The sequence below is a fragment of the Vipera berus genome, assembly GCF_964194415.1.
Source record: "Vipera berus genome assembly, chromosome: 5".
NCBI lineage: Eukaryota > Metazoa > Chordata > Lepidosauria > Squamata > Viperidae > Vipera > Vipera berus.
Genome location: NC_138207.1, coordinates 62159 through 88995, shown reverse-complemented (window position 1 = coordinate 88995; position 26837 = coordinate 62159). Strand labels below are relative to the sequence as shown.

The 26837-nt window shown below is 54.4% G+C and overlaps 2 protein-coding genes across 3 annotated transcripts; one reads left to right on the top strand and one right to left on the bottom strand.

Moving 5' to 3' along the window:
• Positions 1 to 4582: 4582 nt before the first annotated feature.
• On the bottom strand, positions 4583 to 13514 carry PDPN (podoplanin). 2 transcript variants are annotated; one of them, XM_081329049.1, is made up of 5 exons: positions 13300 to 13514; positions 9456 to 9547; positions 8831 to 8915; positions 6437 to 6548; positions 4583 to 5956 (listed from the first exon to the last, which is right to left on the bottom strand). In XM_081329049.1, exons 1-5 carry the CDS (start codon positions 13367 to 13369, stop codon positions 5950 to 5952), a joined length of 366 nt encoding a protein of 121 aa, XP_081185175.1. In that variant the 5' UTR covers positions 13370 to 13514; the 3' UTR covers positions 4583 to 5949. The 2 variants fall into 2 exon arrangements, with proteins under 2 accessions (XP_081185175.1, XP_081185176.1); XM_081329050.1 differs by having other exon boundaries at positions 6443 to 6548.
• A 3813-nt stretch (positions 13515 to 17327) lies between these two features.
• LRRC38 (leucine rich repeat containing 38) lies at positions 17328 to 20657 on the top strand. The gene is made up of 2 exons (XM_081328249.1): positions 17328 to 17940; positions 19514 to 20657. Exons 1-2 carry the CDS (start codon positions 17331 to 17333, stop codon positions 19756 to 19758), a joined length of 855 nt encoding a protein of 284 aa, XP_081184375.1. The 5' UTR covers positions 17328 to 17330; the 3' UTR covers positions 19759 to 20657.
• The last annotated feature ends 6180 nt before the right edge of the window (positions 20658 to 26837 follow it).

Below are 26837 nucleotides of genomic sequence, written 5' to 3'. Positions count from 1 at the left end.
ATAACAAGCATCTGGGCATCTCCTCCTCTGCCCATCCAAATTCTAGAGGACAACACAGCCGCAATTGCAATCTCGGAGGCTTATGCAGTAGGCTCTAGATCTCGCCACATAGGCATACGCTATAAAAATGTCAGGCAGCTTGCCAAAGAGGGTTTTATACGTGTAGAGCACTGTAATACAGCTGACCAGATAGCTGATCTGTTCAACAAACCTGTCCCCATTGACCGGCACAGCCTTCTGTGTAAGCGTTTGTGTTTGGTCTTCTGAACGTTTTTATACATGTCTATGACACCTGCTCACCCCCTCACACACATTCACTGGTCCCTGTCATTGGCTGGCAAGAAGGGGAATTGTTACATGTTTTGTGCCAGCCCATGGCAGTTCCCCAAATAGGTCATCAGATGGAGCAAAGAGGCTTCTTTGCTCCCCTGCAGCAGCCCCATTGGCGAGAGAGTTTTATGGCTAGGGAGGGGCCGAGACCCCCCATAAATACCTCTGCCCAGGGGCTGCTTCTTTGTTCTGCTTCTCATTTCTATTTTCTCTCTTGCATGCATTCTCTATCATACAAGCATGGATGCTTCCATGCCATATAGCTCTTTTTATATAACCTATCGATGAATAAAGCTTCATAATGACTGCATCTCTGCATTCTGCCTATTTTACTTGGAAGCACCTTAACGTCCCATCGATCTCTTGTGAGAGCTGCTTCACACAGGATTTCCACAACAAGCAGCCTCACCGCTCATCAGAGTCCTGGCAAAGATAGCCACGCGAGAGGCAAGCAAGCAGAAGACTTAATCAAGGCTGCGTTCCTGTCCAGAGTGGCCGAAGAAAGCTTCCTCCAGTGGAAATGACCAGCCTCCACAGAGAGAGAGAGGGAAGACTGGACTGCACTCTCGTCACCATCTCCTTCAAGAACCTGTTCTTAAAGAACTGTTTTTATTCCACGACAGAGTCTGCGCTGAGGCTCAGAGACCTATTTTTAAAAGGTATGTATTTTACCTCTTGGAACTGACATTTTAGAAGAAGGAAGTGAACTCAAGGGCCTGCAGACCGTTGTTATTTATGTACCATAAATAACAAGGAGCGTCTTTGAAAAAGGGCCCATTGGAGTGAATCTAGATGCAGATTAGTACGAGCTTGTGTCTACACAAAGAAAAGTGAAGATCAGTCAATGTTACATTTCTAGCAGGTAGAAATAATTTTGGAAAACAGATAATGGTCATATTGTATGCATCTAAATACATAATTAAATGTAATTTTAATACATAATTGTAAAAGCCCCTAACCCCCTTATTTCATGTAATTATTTTTTTTTCAAGATCACTTGCTTAGTGCTTTGAAGGGATCAAACACCTGCCAGCGATGCCCTCTTTCCCTCATACCGATTTATTGCTACGGCCACCGTCGCTCCGCTCGTAAAATTTGCAACACACCCGCCTTGGGGGGGGCACTGGGCTCATGCGTCGAGAAGGGCTGATCGCAGCGGCGTTTATGCCGGACTCATTTTTTCTCAGCGCCCGCCGGTCTCTCCCCTCCCCCCCCCGAGAGGCCTGGACCGCGGGAAGGTCCCCCCACCCTGGGGCCTCGGCTCGCCTTCCAGCCCAAGCGGTCTCGCAGCCTTCCAGCCCATCACAGCGGAGCCCCCGCGGGGCTCTTCCCGGGACGCCTCCCCCGCTCCCTCTGAAAGAAAGATGACTTGGTTCAATCTCTCCCGGCCCCTCCGGTCGCCGTCTTGGCCGCGGCAGCCCGGAAGCGGCATCGGCGCCAGGCAAGAAGAAGCCCCGCCCCGTCTCACGCCGGCCCCGCGAGGACGGACGGCGCCGGTGAGTCCCCTGCGGCTGAGCGAGAGGGGGAGCGACTGGGGGGAAAGGAGACCCCCCGCAAGGCCCGATTCCTTCTCCTCCGCCCCCTGAGCTCGGCCCGGCCCACCTCGCGGGGTTGTTGTGGGGCAGGACGCCTCCTTACACGGTGGGGGCAGCGCTTGCCCCACACTCCCCTCTTTCCCCCCCCGCGAGGGCTTCCCCTGCGAGGGATGCCCCCCTCCTCCTTTCCCCGCGTTTCTCTTCCTCGGCGGCTTCCCTCCCCTCCTCTCTCTTCCCTTCGTTCCTTCCTTTCTCCTCTTCCTGCCTTCCCTTCCTCCTCCCGAGTTGGGGTCCTTTTGGAGCCTCCACTGCTCCCGCCTCTCAGGTCCTCTTTCTTTGGATTTATTAGCATTTGATACATTTGGGTTGATGCATTTGATACGTTTGTATCCCTTTCATTGGTGAAGGATGGATCCGTGTTTATTTCTATCTCGCCTTTATTGTTCTTATAAATAACACAGGGCATAACCCGACACTCCTCCCTCCTCCTCTTTTCCCCACCACGACAACAACCCTGTGAGGCAGGCCAGGCTCAGAGAGAGGGACTGGCCCAGAGTCACCTAGCCGGCTTTCCTTCCTGAGGCGGGACTCCCCGTCTCCTTTCCTGCTTTTTCAGACGGGAGCCTGTTTGCCCCTTCTCCCATTTCCCACCCTGGCAGAGAGGTCAGTCTCACCGACCTGTCGTCTGGGGAGGGGGGGAGCAAGAGGGGGGGAGGGAGGGTCTCCTTGCTCTTTGTCCAGGACCTTCACTTCTCTTGGGGGGGGGGCCGGCCAGGGTTCCCCAGGAGCTTCCTTGGTTGGGGCAAATCCCGGCCCTCCTTGCTTCTTGTCCAGCCTCCCCATCGCTAGAGGCTCCCCACCCCCCCGGTCTCAAAGGGTGTCGCGGTTGTCACCGGAGGAGCCATCGGTGGGGCTGATCTCAGTCTGTCCTCTGTTTGGGCCAGTCAGGGTTTCCATGCAGTTTGTCAGCCTCAGAAAGAGAGTTACCAGCCGCCTTAATCTGCTCCTGCCGTGCTCAGATTAGGCCAGTCTTCTGCCGGTGCAGCCAAGCGCCTGTTTTGCCCAAAGCTTGTTCTTTCCTTTTGCAAATCGGTATTTCTAGTTCAGCGTTGTGCATCCTGCATCTCCACCAACTAGGCGGCACTTAGGATGCAGTTCTGCATTTATGACATTCTGGAGGAATTTGCGTTGAACTGGAGGAGAGGAACTACTAGACCAAAGCCAGACCAGGCAGGAAGGAGGTGTCCCCTCTTAGGCTGCTGACAGCTGCATCCTCAGGGAGGGGAGGGACCGTCTCCCTCCCAGAGGATGAAATAGAGTGAAGGAACTGAAGCGGGAAGAACACACCCAAGTGCCTCAAAAATATGTTTCTGAATAGAGTGGGAGATAACAGGAAACATTCCTCTCTGCAATTTGAGTCAAAGCCCGGAGCGCAGTTCCAAGGCTGCCAGATGGCGACTCTCCTATTTACCATTCCCCTGTGCTGCATCATTACGTCCAGATCCCCATCTTTCTTTCAGTGGGAGCTCTGCTCCTCCTCCCCCCCCCCCCCACTTTCTCCCCCCAGCAAGGACTGCCCCTGCCAAGGGTGCTTATCCTGGCTGCAGGACAAATCCATTTTCCTGGCATGCCCAGAAGGTTCAGCCTTTGGGTAATTGGGAAGAGAGGATTCACACACGCTGTGTATAATCACCCCACTCGGGTTAATGCCAAGGAGATTTCTCAGGGCGAGGCGGCCAGATGTACGCCCGTGGGAAGCAGAAGGTTCGGCACAACGGGTGGGTCCCTTGGGTTCCTGCAAGGACATCTGCCCCATAAGAAATTCTGCTGATTAAACTGAACTTGAAACTGAATCAAGACAGAGCCGAGCAGAAAAGCAGTGAAAATTTGGAACAGAGGCAACTTTTCCCTAAACCTGGCTGCTTTTAAGTCAGTGTCTCAAATGGACAATGATAAAACTGACCAAAATGACGTTTGGCATTTTTTCCACCTGCATTAAGCAAGGGGTTTGACTAGAGGACCTCTAATGCCCTTTTAATATCTTTCTCTTCCAAGAAGAATCATTTCCCCCATTGCTTCTATTGAGACATAGAAATGAACCTGAAGGTGGTGTCTTGTCACTTGTTCCGTCATCTCAGGCGTTTCTGTATCTTCCTGATCCCCAAAGTAGCTGGGGGGGGGGAAGGGGGCTGCCTCAGGACTGCTGAGTCCCACCAGGAGGGAAGTGGGGCAGAGCCTGCTGAGACAGGAGCTGTGGGGGCGGGGGGGGAAGGGGTAGGAGGCAGGCCCAGCCCTCTTCATCCAGGCTTTAAGCGAACAATCCCACCTCTCTCTAATGGCTAAGAAAGAAAACAGCACTGTCCTCCTATTTTACTACAGGTTTTATTTCCAAAATTTTGCTCTTTCAATAATAAAAGAGCCTTGGTGGAGCAGTGGGCTAATGCCTCCTTAAGTAACACCAGCTGCCTGCAATTAGTGCAGGTTCGCATCCCACCAGGCTCAAGGTTGACTCAGCCTTCCATCCTTCCGAGGTAGGTAAAATGAGGACCCAGATTGTTGGGGGCAATTAAGCTGACTTTGTAATAATGCCGCTTGGGAGGTGTGTGAAAGCCCTAATAAGCAGGCATATGCATAGAATGAAGGCTGCTGCTAAGCTTGTAAGCCGCCCTGAGTCTTCGGAGAAGGGCGGGATATAAATGGAATTAAAAAATAAAAATAAACAGCCCAAAACTGAGCCTTTTGGGGGGGAGGGGGAGCTGTCGTTACAAAAGGTGCACCCCTGCTGCCCCAGATCTTCAGCACTCGTTCCATGCAGTTGACTGGGCTTTAGGTGGGAGGGGAAATAGGAAGGAACCGCATCCTCTCTCTCTCTCTCTCTCTCTCTCTCTCTCTCTCTCTCTCTCTCTCTCTCACACACACACACACACACACACACACACACACACACACACACACAAGAAGGCAGCCAAGGAGCGCTGGGCTGCTGTCTGCACTTTTGACAGGCAGTTTGCAATCTGGCTAAACATATTTGAGATTTTCTGCTAGTTGCTGTCTGCTGATTGGCTCATTAAATTTTCATGGATGTGCAACAGCAGCAGCCTCTTTGTCCGACCGAGGTGGCATACTGGTGGGCATGCTTGTGGCGGCCTCCGCTTATTAGAGCATTTCTACAAAGTGAGAGGGGGGGGGCAGATTACACACAGTGCCAGAATCATCCACGTTTCTAAAGGGGAAAAATCCGAAGGAGGCAGAGTTGAGGGTTGCACGCCGGAGGGAGGGGGCTCCCTATTTCCCCCACAACCCTGTGTCTCATTGGGATCTTCCAGATACCCCTGCCCACTTCTAATTAATGTGATCGGGAAGGTGGCAAGGGGTGCTTGGATTGCACCAGGCCTCCCCAGCAGAAAGGAGGCCGTGAGGAGTTTTTTTTGTCCATCTCCAGGGCTGGGGAAGCAGAATGTGCTTAAGGCAGCCGTAACGTCTGGCGCTTGCCAGCTCACTAACCGGCCAGCCCTGATCCTTTGCAATCAAGAGGAAAGCCGTCTCTCTAGGCAAGACGTCCCTGAGATGGAGTCAAGGGCCACACTTGCACTGTTGTTGTGTCTTTTTGGGTTTGGAATTCTGGAAGGGTGGGATGTCCGCGTGGCTGAAGTGTGTGCCGGTTGTGTACGAGAGGCGCTCCGATCTCTTGCCCAAACAGCAGCACACACGGTTGAAGAGCAACTCGAGAACCCGGGGAAGGGAAGGCAGCGTGTGGGTGGCCACCTCGCTCCAGGACTCCCGCAGTGGGTCGCTAGGGTCCTGCGTTATCTGCAGACGGGACCCCAAAGATAAACAGTGGGCTTTTCTTTTGTTGCTGTTGTTGAAAAGACATTTCTCGGTCCTTGGCAATGCGCCTGACCGTGCAAAGTTCTTCCTTGTGAGGAAACACTGAGGAATCTCTAACAGGCTAATTCAAATATCCAGTCTGTCTCTTCCCCCCCCCCCCGCCCTTAACGGGAGTCCAGGGCTAAGGCAAGAAGAGTTTTCCCCTGAAATCAGAAAGTGGCTTTACGAAGCCAAGGTTCCCCCTCCTCCGCGAGGTTTAGGGCCTGGAAAAAAAAGAAGGGAAGAAGAGAATGGGCTGCACTTAAGAGCTTTACTTCCAGGAGCTCAGGATTGCCTATACAGCACTTGGTCCTCCCTCTTTTTCCCGTGACACCCCTGTGAGGTAGGTCTGGCTGGGAGGAAAGGATCAGGGGGCTCACAAATGGCAGCCCAGGAAATCTAAGTCGCCCTGGCCCCGCTTTGCAAGGGGAAGATAAATGGGGGGGGAAGAGAGTCCAGGGTTTCAGAGAGGAGATTTCTGCTTACAAAACACATGGCTGCTTGTTTCCACCCCAGGTGGCTGAGGGAACTGGGAAGGAAGGAGAGCCACAGGGGCCCTGAGAAGGAGGGAAGAAGATGGGCCTTCCACGCCACAGAGACGGTTAACTTGAAATCATCCGAGCTGCTTCTCAGACGAAAACTCCCCCTCCCCTGCCTCGCCTCGTGAGTTCGGCCACCCGATCCCCGCCCAGTCGAGTACTTACGAGTACCTGCCCGACATTTTCTTGGCAAGGACGATCACGATCCCTGTGGCCACTCCGATAGCTGCAATGGTGCCAAGGATGATGCCAACCAAGGTGACCGTTTCCAGATGGTCTGAGGGGGGAAGCAGAGAGACGAGCATTGTCCCCCGGAATAAGAGTGGCTACTGTACAGGCCGAGGCCGGGTCTACTCGGAAGTAAGACTTGTGGGTTGAATACGACTCCCGCACAGAAGAGAGGGCACATCAGCCCGTGGCGGAGGGTGGATCTCATCGTCCTCTGCCGGCCAGGTTCGGGGTACAGTGGCAGCTGGAACTCAGCAACCACCGGCTAAGACTTATGGCTGGTCTCAGGCTTCGGAGCTCCCGGCCCCCAGCACAACGGGCAGCCCTGCCCAGATCAGGGAAGGAGACCATCGCCTGGTAGGCCACAAGGTAAGCTACCGCTGCTGTTGCTTTTTAAAGGTTCCTGTGGGAATGTTAATGCGGGCGGAGGGCGAGGGGCTTTTTCTGAAGAAAAACGGGGACTTTCTGCAGGTGTGGGCAACATTGTGCTGGAGGTCTTGCTGCTTAGGTGCCTGCCTGTCCTCCTGCAGTCTGTATTTGAGTTAATTCAGTTTACTTAATACAGTAAACTTCACAGTTAGCTTGCTGAGTTTGGCGGGGGAGCCCTCCGCCCCTGCTCCCGGGCCTCACGGAGGTCAGGATTCAGACTTCCCGAGGTCTGAAAGGTCAGAGTTCGTGTGAACTCAGCAGGCCACCCTCAGGGGCATTCTGTTGTTGTTGTTGTCCCCTCCCCATGTGTGCCTGTGCGTGGTGCCCTTGCCCTTCTGGACTTGATGCCCTTGCCCTTCTGGCATTGTTCGTCCCCCTTTGCGCTCCGGGTGTCACAGGCTGCTGGACCTGCTATGCTTTGGGGGTGGGGGTGCAGGCGCAATGCTGAGAGGCTATCGCTTGTGGCTGGCAGAGTGGCATGTTTGCCTGTGTTGCCTTCCGACCCGTTTGCTGCAATTTGTCTTTCGCGTGTCAAGATTTTAAAAAAACCTGAATTTGCTGGGGGGGGCTGTTCTGTGGGGGATCCCTCTCTAACCTTTCCATATGTATTCCCCCCCCCCCGAATTGCACAGTGTGACGTGTGGGCCAGTGAGCGGGGCTTCTGGGTAGGGGCTCCCAGACCCTGAGACCTCTTGTGTCCACTCCCTTCCCATCCCTTAGGAGCCCGAAAACCATCCTGTCAGGGCCTTTCCTGACAGAGGGGGACCTGGGAAAGGAGGAGGGGAAAACGGTGCCTTGGCCCTCCTGCTCTGTGGGGCGCAGCCAAGAGAGAGGGGAGAGGGGCTGGAAACCAGGGGAAGCCACGACTCCAGGGAGGAAGGAGCCTTGTTGGGCTCGGCCTGGGCCTGTTCACAAGTCAGCTTGTTAAACCCTCCACAGGTAACTTCTCCCAGCAGCCCTGTGTGACTAAATTCCCTGAAATATGGAAGATTATTTAATTTCATCAATTGTTGTGGCCCTCTGCCAGGGTCATCAGAGCAAGTGTTTGCTGACTCAGTGCCCTGCTCACTGATCGTGTATCGGGCGTCCCAGCTAACCGTAATTGTCCCGCATCTCCTCCCTGCCACTTTCTTTCCTCCCATTGCTCCTTTCTTTCCCTTTGCAAAAATACAACTTTAATCAATTTAAATAAATAACCAAGGCCAGCTTTTCTCAATTTCCTCTCAAATTCAGACCCAGACAATCCATCCTAAAACAATTCAGGATGCTTGCTTATTAAGTGAGTTCCTGTGATGGGAGGGGTTGCTCCGATTTTCTTTCAATGGCAGTGGGGCCCTGCCTTGCTCTGTGGGCTGCCCCCTCTTTAATCAACAGCCCCCCTTGTTTGGTCACAGCCTTCCAGAATCGGGGAGAAGCAGCAGCTGGCTTTGCCCAGCCTCTCAGTCAGGAGGAGGGATTGGAGGGGGGGCCGTGCTTCATCAGGAAACCAGAGAAGACCCCGCTGTTTTCAGTTACTGAGGAGGAGGAGGGGGGGGCAGCAGGTTCACGTAAGGATTGCGGTAATCCAAGAAAGCAACTTGATCGTCTCTGATCTCACTCCTTGAGATTCAGTGCATGACCGCAACCTGTTTTCTGTAGGCCTTTTGACCTGGGTGCCAGGGCTGGCATGGGCCAGCTTACCCCAAGGAGGGGACGGAGGAAGGCCAGCTAATCTGGGCGTTACCTGATCTGGCCTGTTCGTTATGTAACCCTTAACCTAGGTTGGCTTGTCAACAGGATTTCACAGAGCATCAGCAAGAGAGGCTGACACCGGTGACAGGTGGTGGGTTTTTTTTAAAGAAAAATAATGTTTTCATGCTTACGAATCCCCACAATGACCCCACATGCAGATCCACACCATACCCTGCGAGGTTTTGGGCAGCTCTGCGTCCGTGGCGTTCTCCCCAAGGTCGCTGGAAGACGAGATGCTGTCTGTGGTCATCAGTGCCTGGAAGAGACAGTTGTCTGTTAATGCAACCCCACTGGAGGTGGGGGTGGCCTCGACGGCTTGTTTCTTTTACGGCCTGCCCAAATCAAGAGGGCTGCAGCAGATTAAAATTATCGGCAGCAGCGATCATGAATCAGCCTTCCCCCAGGACGGACACCAGTGGCAGATGTGGGGATCTTGGCATTGCCAAGCACCTGGACTTTCCCCACATGACCCAGGGGGACGGTGCAGTGGCCTTAAGTGTGAAAAACGGTCGCAAGTCCCTTTTTGGGGGGCCCTTGAAGCTAAATGGATGGGCGGCCTTTCACCGAGTGGCCTGAGGCGGCGCCTTGACTGACCACAAGGCCGCCCCAGTGTGCACAGCTGCCCCTTTGCGTGGAGAGAGGGACCCCCACGAAGAGCCAGGAGGGGAGGGAGGGGCGTGGTGTCCAGGCGTGGAAGCTCCATGGGAGTCTGTGCCCACCTCACCCGCTGCTGCTGCTGCTGCCGCCACCAAGTGAGCAAGCAGGCCCAGGCTGTACCAAAGGGGAGGGCACTCACCAGAGTGGGCACTTCAGAGTAGTCTGGGCCCTCGCTGGCTCCCAAAGGGGCTGTGCCTGGGTCCTCCTCCTCCTCCGCTGGCGCTGTCCTTGCTGAAGGGGAGACAAGAGCAGTAGCCAGGATGGGTGGGCAGCGGGTCAGGCATGCGGACCTTTCTGCCCCAGGGCATGGAGGGGTCGCGGGAAACCTCCCCACAGTGTGATTTTCCTCCCTAGTGCAGCTGTGTGTCTGGGGGCGGAATGGGGGGGGTTAGGGCTATCGTGAGCACAAGGCCCCATGCAACCTGAAAGCCAAGATTTGGGAAGAGGCTTCCTTGCAGCAGCCCTGCCTCTTTTCACACTGGAAAGCTCCCCAGTGCTTGGCAGGGAGAGGCTGTGCCAGGCAGCCCCTCCCCATCGTTTCCCCCCCCCCCCCGATGGCCACCCCCCCTTCTCCCCCCCTTCCCCGTTTGGCTCTCGCCTCCTTCCTGGCCGTTTTTGCAGGAGGGGGGAGGAACGGGCCTGCCTGCCTTTTGTGGGAGTGGGCATTTCTGAGGGAAGACCTGGAAGGAACTGGCTACTTTTTTTGACGGGCTTTGCATTTTAATAAGTAGCTAATTGGCAGTTTGATATTACATGGTTTTCTGCCCCTGCTCAGCTGTTTTGGAGCCTGGTTTCTGGTAAAGGTGCATGACAGGCAGCCCCCCTCAGGCCCTTTAGCCACTGCAGCAGGGGGGGGGGAGGTTTTAAAAGATGGACGCAGCCAGAGGAAGGAACGGGCTTTTAAAATAACGATGGGCGACCGGATTTCAGGGGAGCCCCAGGCTTGGTGAGGAAGCTTTCCACTGGGTGATTGGGAGAACTTTCAGACCCATTAGGCACCGCCACCCCCAGCCCCTCACCCGGCGCGATTTGGTTGCCACATTTCCCAGCTGGATCCCGGAGGGCCTCTGCTGATGTGCTGCAGCTTCGTTTCTGTTGCAAGCCTAATTCTTTTCCTGTGGAAAGCAGACCTGGAGGTGGGTTACTCACTGCCCTCCACAGTGCCAGGAACTGACGAAGCACATTCCCTCCTCTCCCAGCCTCCGGCCAAGGGGCTCCCGTCCAGTCGGGGACTAGGCTGCAGCTAATGACCTGACCTTTAACAAGGACGTAGGTACGTTGGGCGTTAGGCACAGAGCTGAGTCAAAGCTTGTCTCAGAACTGGGATGGGGGCGGGGAAGACAAAGTTCACACATTAAAAATCACAACACTTTTCAGGGTCAGGATAGCAGCAGCGACTGAGCCTCCCCTCCCTTCCCCCCTGATCTGGTTGCGTAAGGATAACACACCTCGGTGCCTGGGACCTAATGGGAGGAAAAGCACTGTTTTCTACAATCAGCAAAGCATCCAGTTGCTGGGCTTGGAGGTTCGCCGTAATTAATTAGCCCGGTTTTCTGGACTTGCCAAATCACTGCGGTAGAAGCTGACGGCCTCAGGTTGGCACAAGGTCTGCAAACACAGCAGTCCAAAAACTCCAGAAGTGACCAGCCACCACCGGGCAGTTTTCTGAACCCAAAGCCTGAATCGGCAGCATCTACAACATTTGGTGACAACATGGGGATGTGGAGCCATTTACTGATGGAGCACTTAGGGTGATTTGCGGGGGGGGGGGCTCTCTGCAATGTCCCTCTGCAACAGCTTCCCTGGGAGGTGGGCGAGTCTGGGGGGGGAGAAAGAGATAGAGCGCACCAGCCAGAGGTTTCAGTGGCCAAGGGTGGGCCTGAACCTGGGGGAGCTGCCCCCTCCTGCCAAGCAGAACCCTTGCTGGGGTGATGGAGCGGCCGAGAGCCCGGCCCACTTTCTCCTTTGGTGGCCCCTGGGGCATGCCCCAGGGATCTCCTGGCCCCGATGGGCTGCTTTGTTCGCAGAGCCAGCCTGCTTGCAGAATGAGCTCCTTTCACACAGCCCATAGTGTTGTAAACAAACCCACAAAGTGGTACATCATGAATCCAGGACAAACGCCCCCCCCCCAGAGCCAAGGCTCGCCCGCTGGTCTTCCAGCACATCTGAAGGGGGAAGCGGCCAGGTCCCCTTGGGGTGTGTGTGTGCCGGAGCTCAGCCTGTCCCTTGGGCGGAAGAAGCCCTGGTGGCCTCAGTCACCTCTTGCACAAGGCCTCAGGCAGGCTTAGAAGCCCCAGCCTCTGCGTTCACACCTCAGGAATCATTTAAAAAATCATAACACCACAACAGGCCAGCTACATTGCGCCTCAGGGCAACGTGTGAACTCCACCAAAACGTGGGGTGGACAAATCATTGTGATTATTTAGGCGAAAATCTTTTTGAGTCATGGAGATTGCGCGTTTGTGTGTCTCTGTGTGTAGCATTTCTGCAGGCATCTGATGAAAAGCTCGGCTAATGCCAGAGGCACCTGACTGGCATGGGCAGCATTATCGGTTTGGTGTCCTTCCCCCAGCCCTCGCTGCCCCCTGGCAGGAGTGCCCATCTGCGAGAGCTTCTCTGGCCTTCCCTTCCCTCAGCTGAGTCAAACCTGGCTGGCACTTGGAAGGGGGACCACATGGAAAAACCACAGCCCTGCAGAGTAGACTGGGAAGTTAAGAAACGAATAGCTCGGAGGAAGGCTAGGGCAGGCCACTTGCACACCTGGATCAGGGGTTTCCTTCTTCACACACACACCCTGGGTCCCCCAGGAATGTTTGGGCCTCAGCCTGCAGCCCAGAGGCTCCAGAGTCTTTTTCAAGGTCCTGGAGGGTCTCTGTGGGGGCTCCACGCTGCCCCCTCCTTCTGGCCACTCAGGGCCTCATCTCAGTGTTAAGTATGTAGGTTGGCTCCTGGAGGATCTATCCCTGTCAATCTGTGTGTCTGTCTCTGTGTAGCTGGTGGTTCCAGTCCTGCCTTAGGCATGAAAGCCCACTTTGCCGGGCTGTTGTTGTAGGGAAAATAGGAGGAAGGAGGAGGAAGTATGTTTGCTGCCTTGAGGTATTTATAAAAATAATAAAGGGATTTTTTAAAAAAATGCAGCAGCATCAGAAGAAAAAAGGCATCTGTGGTCTGCAACCCCCCCCCCCGCTGGAGAAGGGAGGAGAAGAGGGGTGCGCACAGATCAACCAACCGCCGGGGCCCCTCCCGAACCCACGCCAGCCCCCACAGCGGAGGGGGCTTGGAGGCTCTTCGGCAGCCGTGAGCCCCGCCAGGGAGGAGCCCCGTTCTTGGCGCCCACTTCCGGCCCGGTCTCCCGACTGAGTCGCTGCTGCTGAGGCTCTTCTGCAAGGGAGCTTAAAAGGGGCTTCCCTTCTCTGGGTGCCGCTGCTCCTGCGTTTTACGGGCATCGCCCCGTGGAAAATGCGAGGGGGGGAGCCGTAATCTGGGGGAGCGTAGCCACGGCAACAGCGGTCTCTGTTTTGCCCTGAAATGGCCAGGCGGCTGAGTCCGTTCCTCTGCCCCCGCTTGAGGTTTCCAGAAAATGGCTCTTTTATGGGGGAATGAAGGCAACGCTTGTTTTTCCTCCGCTTCATAGAAACGTTCCTCTCTGCTTGCCTGCCCAGTTTCCCTCCCTCCTCCACCCCTCCCCCTCCTCTGGGGTCTTTAGAGGGGGAAGAACTTTAGGGGCCGCTGCAGAAAAGTGGGAGCAGGGCCCCCGAGGGGGCGGTCACGAAAGGAAACTTCTGCCTGCAACTGTTCCACTGACAAAGTCCAGGGCGTTATTCCGTTTTGGCTTCTTTATACTTTTAAAACTTGCGTTTATGAATTGATTCTATAATGCTTAGCAGCCCTGAGCATTCCAGGCGGGTGAACTAAAACACATACACAGTTTGCCAAAAATACTGAATTTCCCCGGCGAGAACCGCGCCTTGCACCGTGCTTACCTTCCTTGGCAAAGATGCAGATGGTCACTCCGGCCACGAGGAAAATGAGGAGCCGTATTTTAATGGACATTTTTGAATTCTTGTTCCAAAAGAAGCAGAGAAATCGGCCCAGAGGAATCCCAGCCCGGCTTAATTTGGTTCCCCCACAGGCTTCGTGGTCTGGCCAAAGTTTTTTTGGGCTTGACCGTCCCCCGGAAGGCTGCCGCTCTTCTGCTTTGACCGAGTGATGGACGCAGCCGAGAAGGGATCCGCCTTACCCCTTGCCCTGCGACTGGGTGGGGTTCAGAGGGGCCCTCCCCACCTCTCGGGTTTAATGTTACAGGAAATTCAGAAGATCCTCTGTGATGAGGCAGGGGTGAAGATGGGGCAAGCAGAGGGGGTGGTGAAAGGAGACCCCTCCCTCCCTCCCAGGCAGGACTGCTGGGGGTTTTCGGGGATAGAAAGCAGCCCCAAAGCAACCTCTTTGCAGCAGCTTCATGGCAATTCCCTCTTTCTGGCAAGAGAGAAAGGGCTCCGCAATGGAGCAGCATGGAATATTTGGGTACTTATCCTGACCCTCCCTCCCCCCACCCAGCAAAAGGAGGGGAGCCCCTAGATCAGCAGGTTCTTCACTGTAAACTCAAGGAAACCTGGGGGGGGGAAGAGGCAGAAGCGAAGCTGCCTTGTGAACCGGGAATAAGGCCAGATTTTAACTATTTGTAAGGGATAAGTAGGGAGGAGGGATTGTAATCTGGGGAACCTTGGCCAGATAACCAGACTTTGTCATTTTTGCACCCAGAAATCTCTGGTTCTAGAGCAGCCCCCCCACCCGCATACTCTTCAGCTCTCTGACCTCTTCCCCAAGTTTCAGATTGGTCATTCACCCCTAAGCATTTATTTATTAGGTGAAAATAGCTTCATAAGTATTACTTTTATAATAACATAATGGATAGCCCCATTGACTCCTGGGGGGGGGGGGAAATCAGTGTAGGCCTCTTTGGAGAGAGCCCCTCTGAAAGCCCCCGTGGACCCCTCCTCCGCACAGGACTCCCCCACGGTCTGTTTCCATGTGCCCAGAGGGGAAAACCATTGTCCCCGGGAAGTGACCGGTAGGACTGTCTGAATCTGCCAGATGAGGAGAACTCGGGCTGTCCTGCTCTCCCGCCCCGCTCCTCTCCTGCAGGGCAGGTCCTTAGGAAAGAGCGGAGAGGGCCAGATCCGGATCTTCAGCCTTGGAGCAAGATCTCCCTGACTGAAGCGGATAGAATACCGGAAGGAGGACCGACAGCATCTTGATCCGTTTAGCTTAGAAAGGCAGCGGGGCTCTTGGCTCAGCCGTGGACCCGGCAGCCCTTTTCCCGCAGGGCTTAAGCCCAGGCTCTCTGCGCCGCTCCTCAGGATTCGGTGCGCGGTGCTGGAGCAAAAAATGGGTCAGTTTAATAAACGCAGCCATGGAGTCAGGCGAGACCTGACAAACGTGAACAACTTACGTGAGATTTGAGGAAATGCTCCTCTCTCCCTGAGGCTGTGGAGGCCAGCAACAGGATGGGGTGGGGGCTGCTCTGTAAAACGCCTCGCGGAACTTGGGGGCTCTGCCAGTTTCCAGGTTTGAGAAAGGCTCGAAGAGGCGTCCCTATAGTTGCCAGTAGAGGGCACCCGGGCTTCACCAGCCCTCGCAGCGCAGCTATAGAAGTCAGAAGAAGAAAGACGAGGGGAACAGCGGGACCATCCCCCCTCCTTCTCTCTCCCTCCCCACCCGTGCCTCCCCAGCCCTTGTTGGGGGTTTTGGTTCCTCCAAGCAGAAGGTCGGAAGGATTTTGAGCCAACCACAAGGCTTCCCCAGTGCAGGACGGCTTTCCTTCGTGTCTCCTGCGCCCTTCTGTCTTGGAAGAGGCATCGGCTTTTCTGTCTTGCACTTCAGGAGCCTGAGAAATTATTCTCTTGAATCTAGTTTTCTGCCAAAGCAGCAGGAGTGAGTGTGTGTCTCTCTGTATGTGTAGGCAAAGTGATTATCTCTCTGCACCTCCCTCCCCTTCTTTCTCTTCTCTTCTCTTCCCTTCTCTTTCCCCTCCCTCCCACTTGGATTGCATTCCATTGTGCAGAGCAGCCCCTCTGTGGGGAAATCAGAGGAAGCTGCAGCCTCTCTCCCTCTCCCTCTCTCTCTCCCTCTCCCTTTCTCTCTCTCTCTCTCTGCAATGGGATCCCTGAACAGAAGCCTGAATTGAATGAATCTGGGCTACCTCCTTTGAAAGGTCTGAAAAGTAATTTTCTTTCTGTATTGTTTTGCAAAAGTTGGGCCATAAGAAAGGCTGAGCGCCAAAGAATTGAGTCCTATGAACTCTGGTGCTGGAGAAGACTCCTGAGAGTCCCTTGGACTGCAAGGCGATCAAACCGGGTTGGTCCTAGAGGAGATCAACCCTGACTGCTCTTTAGAAGGCCAGATCCTGAAGTGGAAACTCAAATACTTTGGCCACCTAATGAGAAGGAAGGACTCACTGGAGAAGAGCCTAATGCTGGGAAAGATTGAGGGCAAGAGAAGAAGGGGACGACAGAGAATGAGGTGGCTGGATGGAGTCTCTGAAGCAGTAGGTGTGAGCTTAAAGGGACTCCAGAAGATGGTGGAGGACAGGAAGGCCTGGAGGAACGTCATCCATGGGGTCGCGATGGGTCGGACACGACTTCGCAACTAACAACAGTTGTTCTGAAGCGCTCTCCCACCTTTCACTCCATTAGCTTGCACGCTTACAAGCAGAACAGATGGGCAGTCTGGAGTTCACCTTTCTGGGGAGAAGGGCAGAGAAGTACCCCAGTCAGGCTCTAGGGCAGAAATGGGGAGAAGGGCTGGACTCAGAGATGGGGCTTGAAGTTGTCTCCTAGAAGCCCAGACACAACAGTCAGCCTGGACTCTCTCACCGATCAAAAGGGGCAGATTTAAAAAGCAGAGCGCAAATAGCTTTGTACTGTTTTCCAAAGAATGTGCTTCCCTCTAGTGGACACTTTGGTGTGTACAGCTTTCAAAATGCATCCCTTTTTTTTGCATGCAATTTGGAATCAAGGGAAGGGAAGGGAAGGATGGCAGTTGGCTCACAAGGACTGTGTCTAAGTCTCAAGGCCAGGCTCCTCCCCCTCCTCCCCCTCCCCCTCCTTCCCACACAGTCCAGGGAGTTGTTTGGAACATGCAGAGACCACCACAGGGTCTAAGGAAAGCCAGTTGAGGTCCCGCTGCCTTCCAAGGGGTCTCCTGGTCTGGGGAAGCCAATAGCCCCTTCTGACTTAGAGTCCAGGTAGTTTCCAAGCACAGACCTATTGACAGTGGCAACTGCAGTGGTCAGGCTCAATATTTCCAGAAAAGACGAAGCAGCCCTTCGTAGGAAACATGGCCATCTGGGGGACGTTCCTCGGCTTAGGGATCCCCAGTGATCACCCACTCGGCACAAAGGCTGCCTTCCCACCACACATTCTTCAACTGGGCTAAACAGGGTTGAATGGATGGTGACTTGGTGCGATGCGGGATCCTCAGCCATTGTCTCGGCTCCTGTTTCATCCAGCCGGCTTCCTTGAAACCAGCATGATTAGTGTATTTGCTTGCACTTGCTTGTCCTGTAAACGCAGCCCTTGGGTTTGGCTGACCTCAGTTTAAGGTTTACTTCTGTTGTGCGAATTCAGACGAAAGGAGTGTAAAGATTGTGTTTGCCACTCTGGCCCCAGCATGAGATGCACTTCCTTTTATTTCCTGAACCCAGGGCGTTCCTGGGCGGTAGCCACCCTGCGCCTGGCACGGCTTTCAGGTGCAGCCTCAGCGAGCCCCCTTCTCCCTCCTTCTTCCCCTGGGCTCTCCCCCTCCCTCCCCCCCTTGCACGGGCTGCCTTCCCGCCTCTTGAGCGGCTGCTATCTGATCCAGGATACGTGATCTGCCGGCTCGACCACACGCTTCCAACCACACTCCACTTGGCTGCCTCACACGCCAACAACGGGGCTGCCACCCTGCCGAGATGCTGACGGCTTCTCTGCCGGTGGTGACAGCTCTCCCGCAGCCTCACTGAGCTGCCAGGATGCTGCCAGGCGTGCCGCCCTTGGTCTTGCTCTGCCTGGCCTTCTCCTTGGGGCACCCCTGCCCGGCCACCTGCAGCTGCCCAGACTCTCATACGGTCGACTGCCGGGGCCAGGGGCTGCCTGGCGTGCCCACCCCGTTCCCCCTGGACGTACGGAAGCTCCTGATGGGCAACAACAGCATCCAGAGGGTCCCAGAGGACTTCTTCATCTTCCACAGCGACCTGGTCTACTTGGAGCTCAGGAACAACGCCATCGCTGCCCTGCCAGACGGGACCTTCAGCAGCTCCGGCAAGCTGGTCTACTTAGATCTGAGCTACAACAACTTGAGCCAGCTGGGCGCTGGCCTCTTCCGGTCAGCAGAGCAACTGGTCAAGCTCTGCCTGGGGAACAACCGCCTGGCCGAGGTGGACGAGGTGGCTTTTGCCAGCCTAGAGCAGCTCCAGGTGCTGGAACTGAACCACAACCGCCTGCAGAGGCTGAGCGTGGCGGCCCTGTCCGCCCTGCCCAACCTCCGGGCCCTGCGCCTGGACGGCAACCCCTGGTTGTGTGACTGCGACTTTGCCGGCCTTTTCAGCTGGCTGCAAGAGAACGCCTTCCGGCTGCCCCAAGGTAAGTCTGGCCCTCCCTCCCTCCCTGCCTCTCTTCTCCCCACCCCCTGCTCTTCTCTGCAGAGTCTTCCCCCCCCCCCGTCAGTCCCACCTTGCCTTGGCCTGGGGGAGTCTCTCTGTGATTGCTCATTTCTGGATTTATAAGGCTGCCCAACTCAAGAGAGGGTGGCTCCTGGCACCCTGCCCTTTTCCTTGGGTGGTCCCTGAGAAGCCCCTGTGGAAAGGACGGCCCAGCCTGGGCTCCCTTACGCCAGGTGGGGTAAGACGGAGAAGAGAAGGGAGGCCCTCGGGGGGGGGGCTGAGCTGCCTTCAACAGGGGTCTCTTTGGGGCCCTTGGGGTTGGGGCAGGTGAGGCCCTCTAGGTGGGTTGGGGGACTTTTGCAGCTGCTTCCCAGCAGATGGATTGCTGGGAGGGGTCGGGGGAGGGGTCCTCCTGCGTGTGGGGGTCTTGATAGGAATGGGGTCTCCCCTGGGAGGTAGAAGCTGATTCCATCCAATCCAAGGCACAGCTTGCACGTGCGTGCAAGGTGCCTGAATTGGGCCCTCCTGTGCCAGGGGGTCAGCTGAGACCCCCTCCGGCCCAGGGATTTTCCGAGGGGCAGATCTGAGCCGAGCATCTCTCCCTCTCTCCGTTTCCTCAGGCAAAAGGCCCTTGGCCTCCGGCTTCCTTTCAGCATTTCTGAAGCCAGTGCGCCCCCCGCCAATGACCTGCCTGCTCTGGTCACTGGCCGGAGTGGCCAGGCTCGGTCAAGCTGGCAAATGGGCTTCCTTGTCCTTGCCTCAGTATCCCTGCTATCGAAGGCTGCCAACGTATTTGGCGTGTGTGTTTGGGGGGGGGGGGCGGCTGGGGGGCTGGCTGCAGATCCGTTCCTCTGGACGGGCAGTTCTGTGAAGCTGAGTGCCAGCCGGATGCCAGGCAGAACGGAAAGTGCCAGCAATCTGGCTCAGGCAGCCACTTTGCGGGGGACTTCCTTCTCCCCTCCTGTCTCTTCTACACACACACACACACACACACACACACACACACACACACACACACACACATACAACCAGTGATGAGGATGCCAGCTGGCAGACTGGAACCCAGGGAGCCACCGCTGCTCTCCTGCCAGGTAGCACAATTTCCCAGGGTTGTGAGTCTGTCTAGGCAGCCTTGCGTTGAAGCAGATGGGAAAAGCCACAGTCGCTAATGCTCACGTGACGACATTCTAGGGCCCTCGTGCTGACTCTGCTAAGAGAAAAAGAGGCAAGAAGAAAAAGGCCTTGCCTGGAGACTCTGCCAAATTCCCATCGGAGGCGGAATCTCACAGCTGCCCCTTCTCCCCACAGGAGATCAGGCCTAAGTAGGGATTTCTTTTGTTTGTTGCTTCATCTGCATCTCAACATTTGCCAGAAGCTCAGAGAACTGGATTGCAATGCTGAATAATTTGAGAAAGACAGAGGAAAAGAGTGTTTTTATCCAGTTTTGGGCTCAGCTGAGCGGTATTTTGGGCAGGGGAGCTGTGAATTCTACTCCTAAGAGTAAAACCACCTTACTCTGTGCCCCTCCTTCCCCCTCCCCCTCTGTGCTGCAGGTCTGGGTGAGATCCGGTGCACCCTCCCCACGGAGGAGAGCTCTGTGCTGCTCAGCGAACTCACGGAAGCCAGTTTCCGGGACTGCAAGTTCAGGCTGTCCCTGGTGGACCTCCTGATCATCGTCTTCTCCGGGGCAGCCGTCTCCGTCGCAGCCATCGTCGCTAGCTTTGTTCTGGCACTGCTGGTGAACTGTTTCCAGCGATGCACGCCCAGCAAAAACAACGAGGAAGAGGAGGAAGGCTGAGCGCCCTTCCCTTTCCCTGCACCCTTGTTTGAAGGAGGCAAAGGGCAGCTCAGCCCCGTAGCTGAGGGCCGAACAGTCCCGCTCCCCCAGACTGACCAGGAGTTTCCCAATGGGGTTGACACGCTTTGGGTCCGCCCCAGCGACCCTCTCTCAGAAGGGGAGAAGCAGGAGGCCGCCGAGTGGCGCTTTCAGCAGCACTTCATTTAAAATCTTCTCTCCAGGCACAGCTGCAAGCCAGCAGGAAATCCATCTGGATAAAACTCCTTTGATTCCAAGGAGCGGCCCCATGTGGCTCCGGATGCAGACCTCCTATCCGCAGCTGCCTTCACTTCTGCAGCTCCCCTCAGTGGCCGTTGCCACTTGGCTGGCCCCCTCCATGCCCAAGGCTCCAAGCTGTCCCAGAGTAGCCCCCAGCCCCATTCCTCCCTTGTGGATTCCTCTACCCCCCATAAGTACCATCTGCACAACCTCCTCCTGTCCCTGCCTGAGGTCCCCCCCCCACGCGCACCAGAGGGAGGGTCTGGCCGGGCTCCCTTGGAGGGATTCCTGGTGTGCTGCAAACCAGGGAATGGGGGGGGGGGGTTTGAGAAGTGGGGGGGTGGATATTCCAGCCCCTCCCTCTGCTTTTAGCAGCAGCCGGTGTGAGAGCATCCTGGGGCTCAGGCCGGGCAGAACCAGCTCCAGAGGGAACCGCCTGGCTCAAGGAAGGCCGTCTCTCCCCCACTGACTCTCCCATTGTGAGATGGTCTCACGAGGTCGATGTATCGTTAAGGTGCTTCCAAGTAAAAGGCATCACGCAGAGATGCAATCATATGAAGTTTATTCAATGATAGATTAAAGATAAAGAATTACTTGGCATGAAGGCATTCGTGCCTGCATGTGAGAGAGAACAAAAGAAAAGAAAGAAAGCTAGCATAGCATAACTGGAACAGAAGAAGAACAAAACTGAAGAGAGAGCAGCCCCCTTGAGCAGAGGTATTTATGGGGGGTCTCAGTCCCTCCCTAACCATAAAACACTCTGCCAATGGGGCTGTAGGGGTCTGAGACCCCTGACTCATCAGTGGAAGCAAAGAAGCCTCTTTGCTTCCATCTGATGACCCTTTTGGGTAACTGCCATGGCTGGCACTAAACATCTAACAATTCCCCTTCTTGCCAGCCAATGACAGGGACCAGTGAATGTGTGTGAGGGGGCGAGCAGGTGTCATAGACATGCATAAAAACATTCAGAAGGCCAAACACAAACGCTTACACAGAAGGTTGTGCCGGTCAATGGGAACAGGTTTGGTGAACAGATCAGCTATCTGGTCAGTTGTGTTACAATGCTCAACATGTATGAAACCCTCTTTGGCAAGCTGCCTGACATTTTTATAGCGTATGTCTATGTGGCGAGACCTAGAGCCTACTGCATAAGCGCCCGAGATTGCAATTGCGGCTGTGTTATCCTCTAGAATTTGGATGGGCAGAGGAGGAGATGCCCAGATGCTTGTTATCAGATCATTGAACCAAATCAAATCATTGGCCGTGTCTGACAGGCTGGCATATTCAGCCTCGGCCGTGGAGCAAGAAATAAATTTTTGCTGCCTAACATGCCAATGTATTGGACAGCCATTTAGCAATATGAGGAAACCAGAGGTGCTCCGTCTACTTTTGGTGTCGCCAGCCCAGTCTGCGTCTGAGTAAGCGGAGAGCTGGGCCGTCTTCCCCTTCTCTGGTTCTAGCACAAGGAGAGCATCAGCCGTGCCCCTAAGGTATCTAAGTACCCTTTTAACAGCAGTCCAGTGGAATTCCTTTGGGTGTTCCACGTGCCTGGACAATGATAGATTCACAGCTAAAGCTACGTCAGGCCTGCTCCAATTGCTGATGTATAGCAAGGAGCCAATCACAGATCTGTAAAGCGTGTTATCTGTGAACTCAGGACCGTCCTTGTGAGTGTGGTTGTAAAAGTCACTTTGCATTGGACTATGCGTAGGGTTAGATTCTGCCATTTTGCATTTGGCCAATAACTCCTCTATCTTTTCTTTTTGAGATAGAGCGAACCCCCCCCTTAGTGGCCAAAATATGCACACCCAAGTACTTGTCAACCCGCCCCAAAGACTTCAGAGTAAACTTTTCTTCCAGGGCCTTGGCAAATTCATCACACCCTTCCTTGTCAGGCCCTACATATAGTAGGTCGTCCACATAAACTAACACCCGTTCTGTGGTACCCTTGGAGTTGCGTGTGAAAACACATTCATCTGCATGGGATGCAGTGAAACCAACTCGTTCTAAACTCTTTCTAAGACAGTCATACCATAATTTCCCTGACTGCTTGAGGCCATATAACCCTTTGTGGAGCAACCATGTATTTCCCCCTTCTTGCTGGTAGCCAGGAGGAGCCCTCACGTAGATCTGCCGGTCTAAGTTGGCGTGGAGGTAAGCCATCTGGATGTCGAATTGGAAGACTTCCTCTCCCAGAGCGGTTGGAGAGTAGGTCTCCGAGTAGTCCTCCATGTAGCGCTGAGCGAAGCCCTGAGCTACCAAACGGGCCTTATACAGGTAGAGGCCATTGGCAAGTGGTTTGGCTTTGTAAACCCACCTTGTGCCAATGACTTTTCTTTCCTTTGGTGGTTGCTGGGGGGTGAAGACCTTGAGTTTCTTTAAGCTCTGCATCTCCTTCTCCATCGCGAGCTGCCATTTCTCCTGCTCTTCGATGGGCAGCTCCTGGATGTCAGAGAAGGATTTTGGGGTGACCACAACGCTGTTGACAGACGCGATGTGGCCAATGTCAATTCTCTTTGGCGGGATTCCTTTGTTGGACCGCTTTGACCTCCTTACCTTCTGCCACTCACCGCCCTTTTCTTCCGTGGGTCTCTGAGGCGTCGCTGGGGGTGAAGACGGCGTGTCTTCCTCCATGGGACTGGACGCATCTTCGTCTTGTTCCTCACTTTCGTCGGTGGCAGGGTATGTGGTCGTCTCAGGTGATGTCGTGGTCGGTGTGTCCTTGCTGGGTCGGTTGGCATATGGGCTCAGATCATTCGAGTGGATCTGGGTCCAATTGGAGTCCTCTTCGAAAGAGGCAGATTGGGAAGTCACAGGCCTGCCCCCTTCTCCCAGGAAACGATAGGCCTTGGAGCCAGGAGCATAGCCCAAGAACCTTAGTCTCTGGGAGACAGATCTCCCCTTCTTCCGCAGCTGCTTGGGGATGTGCACCCATGCGTAGGAACCAAACACACGTAAATGTCCCAGATTTGGTTTCCTACTGTGAACCAGGAAATATGGGGTCTGGTTCACAACACTGCTCCAGGTGCGGTTTAAGGTGTAATTGGCGTAGTGGACTGCCTCTGCCCAGTATGATTCTGCGACTCCAGCGTCTGCAATCAGACTACGCATCATGGTTTGCAGGATTCCATTTCTTTTCTCAGCTACGCCATTCTGAGAGGGGGTGAATGGTGCAGTAAGAAAATGGCGGCTGCCCTTACGCCTTACCCAGTCCTGGAACTTTCGGGACATGAACTCAGCCCCGCGATCGCTCTGCAATTGTGCGATCTTGGTCTTATACTGGGTCTCTACAAAGTTGTACAGTGACTTTATGGCGTCAAAGGCTTTGGATTTTTCTGTGAGGGTATACACGTGGCCGTATCGTGAAAAATCATCAACGGCAGTGAGAAAATACTGTCTTTTCCCTAGGGATGGTGTGAAAGGCCCAACCAAATCAACATGTACTAGTTGGTACGGGTACTGGTCCTTGCGCAGTGACATTTTAGGAATGGGGGCAGCCTTCCTCTTTGTCTTCTTGCAAATGGCACAGTCCAGGAACACGTCACAATCCTTGAGCTGGACTCCCTCAGCAAATTCTCCCATCTTTTTAACTACAGGGAAGCTCGCATGACCTAATCTTCTGTGTAAGAGATGGGCACGCTTATCATGGAGCGGCTTCCCCACTGACACCCTCTTGGCTCTAGTTGCTTTGAGTGGTGCTGTTGGTGCCTGCTGAGATTCAGGTTTCTTGCCCGCACTGCCTTTGGAAAGCCTTGGGGCTGGCTGTGGGGCCCCTTCTGAGGTGGGTGGGCTCTCAGGGGAGAAATATGGCAAACCATTTATGATGGCAATATTTCCAATGACCCTCTGGTTCCGGGTGACATGACCTCCCCCCTTGCGAAATAAAACTTCTACCTCGTCATCGTCACATAATTTGATAATACTTAATAGGTTGTTGGCAATGGAGGGAGTATGTAACACCCCTTCAACTTTTCCAAGTCCGGGTACAGAAACAGTGCCCTCACCAACAACTAAAGCTTTATCACCGTTGGCCACTTTGACCGATGAGTTAATTTTCTTTAACCTTTTAAAACCTTGACTCATATTGGTAATGTGAGAAGAAGCTCCAGAGTCCAATAACCATAAGTCAGTGGAGCTATCAGCCTTTGTTGTGGGGGTGAGGGAACAAGTATGCAGAAAATTTCCCTTGGTATTTCCTTTGCCCCAGCCACGCCCCCTTCCTTGCCCCTTGCCCCTTACTTGATTGGGACCACGTTTAGGGGCTTGTTGTTGATGGGGGCAGTCTTTCTTGAGGTGCTCCTCAGAGCCACAGATGAAACACTTAAGTAGAGCATTAATTTGCTCTGAGTTGTGGCGCCCCCTTCTGGCTAGCTGAGTGGTGACTCTGGCGTATTTTCCTGCATCTCTTCTCCTCCTATCTTCTTTGATGAGTCTCCCTGTGAGGTAGGACAGTGTTATGTCTTCCCTCCTGGCCCCTTCCAGTGAAACAATGAAATTGCTCCAACTCCTGTCCAGGGAAGCCAGAATGACAGCGACCATGTTCACATCAGTTACAGGGTAGTCTCTGGACATCAGTTCTGCCCTGAGTGCCTTTAATTTTGCAAGATGTTCAGGCATGCTGGCACCAAACCTCAGTCTGGTTGTGTAAAACTCAGTTGTGTGTCTGGTGATCGAACCAATGGTGTCACTGTTGAATAAATTGTATAATAACTGCCAAACTTCACCAGCTGTGAGTCCTTCTGGAATGCTGGAGAACAAGTTGCTATCCAGCGAACTCAGCAGAGTTGTATAGGCCTGCCTGTGCCGCCACTCTTCTCGGGGTCCCCAGGGGAGAGGAGGCGGTTTCTGCACCATTTCTAGAGCCCCATCCTTTAATAGACATACCTGCACATCTCTACTCCAACTGTTGTAATTCTCCCCCCCAAGTTGTAGTTTTTTAAAGTCATTCGGAAGATTAGATGTTGGGGAAAATGAATTCTTGTCAGTGGCACTTTCAAACATTTGAGAGGTGTCCATTGAGATAAAAGGTAAAGGTATCCCTCTAGTGGTTGTGGGGGGAATTTTTCTTTGATTATTTGGTAAATCCGTCTGGGCATGCTCGGGATTCTTCTCTTCCCATGAGGATAGGGGGGGGCGGAGCCCAGATTTGCCAGCCGGCTGGAGCTCCAAAGATTTTTCCTGAGGATTGTAAGATGCCTCCCGGCAGGATTGCCTGGATTGCCTGATTTGCCTTGAGAAGCCCATCGCTGGTCCTGAAGACCTGAAGAGAAGGTGGGAGGCCACGGGGGTTGATTGTTGGGAGGCTCCAGGCTGGACCCCTCCCGGCAGTTAGGCCCTGGGGAGAGGGTAGGAGGCCTTGGAGGGGGGCTGGCTATCCCCGACGCTAGAGCTGCTGTCCTTTTGGCCTCTAGGGTTGCAACCAGGACCTGGATGGCTGTCTCAAGTCCTGCTGTATCAGCCTCGGCTGGACAGTCTTTATTGCTATCATAGGACTTTAGGCTTTGTGGTGGGGAGGATCCAGGAGATTGCATGCTACTTCGGCTGGATGCCAGGGATTGCATGCTACTTCGGCTGGATGCCAGGGATTGCTGGGCCTCCAGGCTTAGTTGAGGCCTGTCTTTATTAGACCATGTGGGGTTACTGGGGGCCGCCATCTTGTTTCCTGTGCCAGGCCATGTGGGCGCTCTGGGGGGAGCCATCTTGTTTCCAGTTGCCCCAGGAAGCTGTAGCTCACATTTGGGCGGGGAACTTCGCGCCAAAAGCCCTGGGGTCCCGGGGTCACTAAGGGTGGCGGGCGCCATATTTGGGGGCCTTGTGGTCGCTTGGGAAAGACTCACCAGGTGTTCAGAGGTTTCCTTGGCTGGGGTCCCCCTCTTTTGCGTTGTAAGGAGCTTTAGAAGCAGCTCTTCACGTTCCTGTGCAGTCATCTTGCTCACGCGGCGTTTGGCTTCAGCCAGGTCTGTTTCTGCAGCATCTGAGCAGTCTTGGGCAGTCTGCAAGCCTTCCATGCTTTCCTCTGTGGCGTTCAGTGGTAGGGAGGCATGCGAAGGACTCCCAGATGCTCTGCTGGATCCTCTGAGGGAATGGAGGTCATCTGTGCTCTCACCTGCAGCGGAGTTTGCTTCAGGGGCTGGGGGCTGGGCTGTTGTCTTTGATTGAAGACTCCTGGTCACAATCGAAGATTTCCTGCCATTCGTTTTAAATGGGTTTGTGCTGGATCTTCCAGACATCTTGTAGTATAGCCGCTGGCTGGCTTGGAAGCGTTCCCTTAAACCATCCTCTTGCTTCCAACTTGTGAGATGGTCTCACGAGGTTGATGTATCGTTAAGGTGCTTCCAAGTAAAAGGCATCACGCAGAGATGCAATCATATGAAGTTTATTCAATGATAGATTAAAGATAAAGAATTACTTGGCATGAAGGCATTCGTGCCTGCATGTGAGAGAGAACAAAAGAAAAGAAAGCAAGCTAGCATAGCATAACTGGAACAGAAGAAGAACAAAACTGAAGAGAGAGCAGCCTCCTTGAGCAGAGGTATTTATGGGGGGTCTCAGTCCCTCCCTAACCATAAAACACTCTGCCAATGGGGCTGTAGGGGCCTGAGACCCCTGACTCATCAGTGGAAGCAAAGAAGCCTCTTTGCTTCCATCTGATGACCCTTTTGGGTAACTGCCATGGCTGGCACTAAACATCTAACACCCATGGGGGGGGGAGGCTGTCCATCCCTACCTCACGGCAGCTGAGGGTCCCCCCTGGAGGAAAGCTGGGTCAAGTCCTGGCGAGGTTGAGGGCGAACTCTGGCAGCTTGGACTCCAAAAGAGCA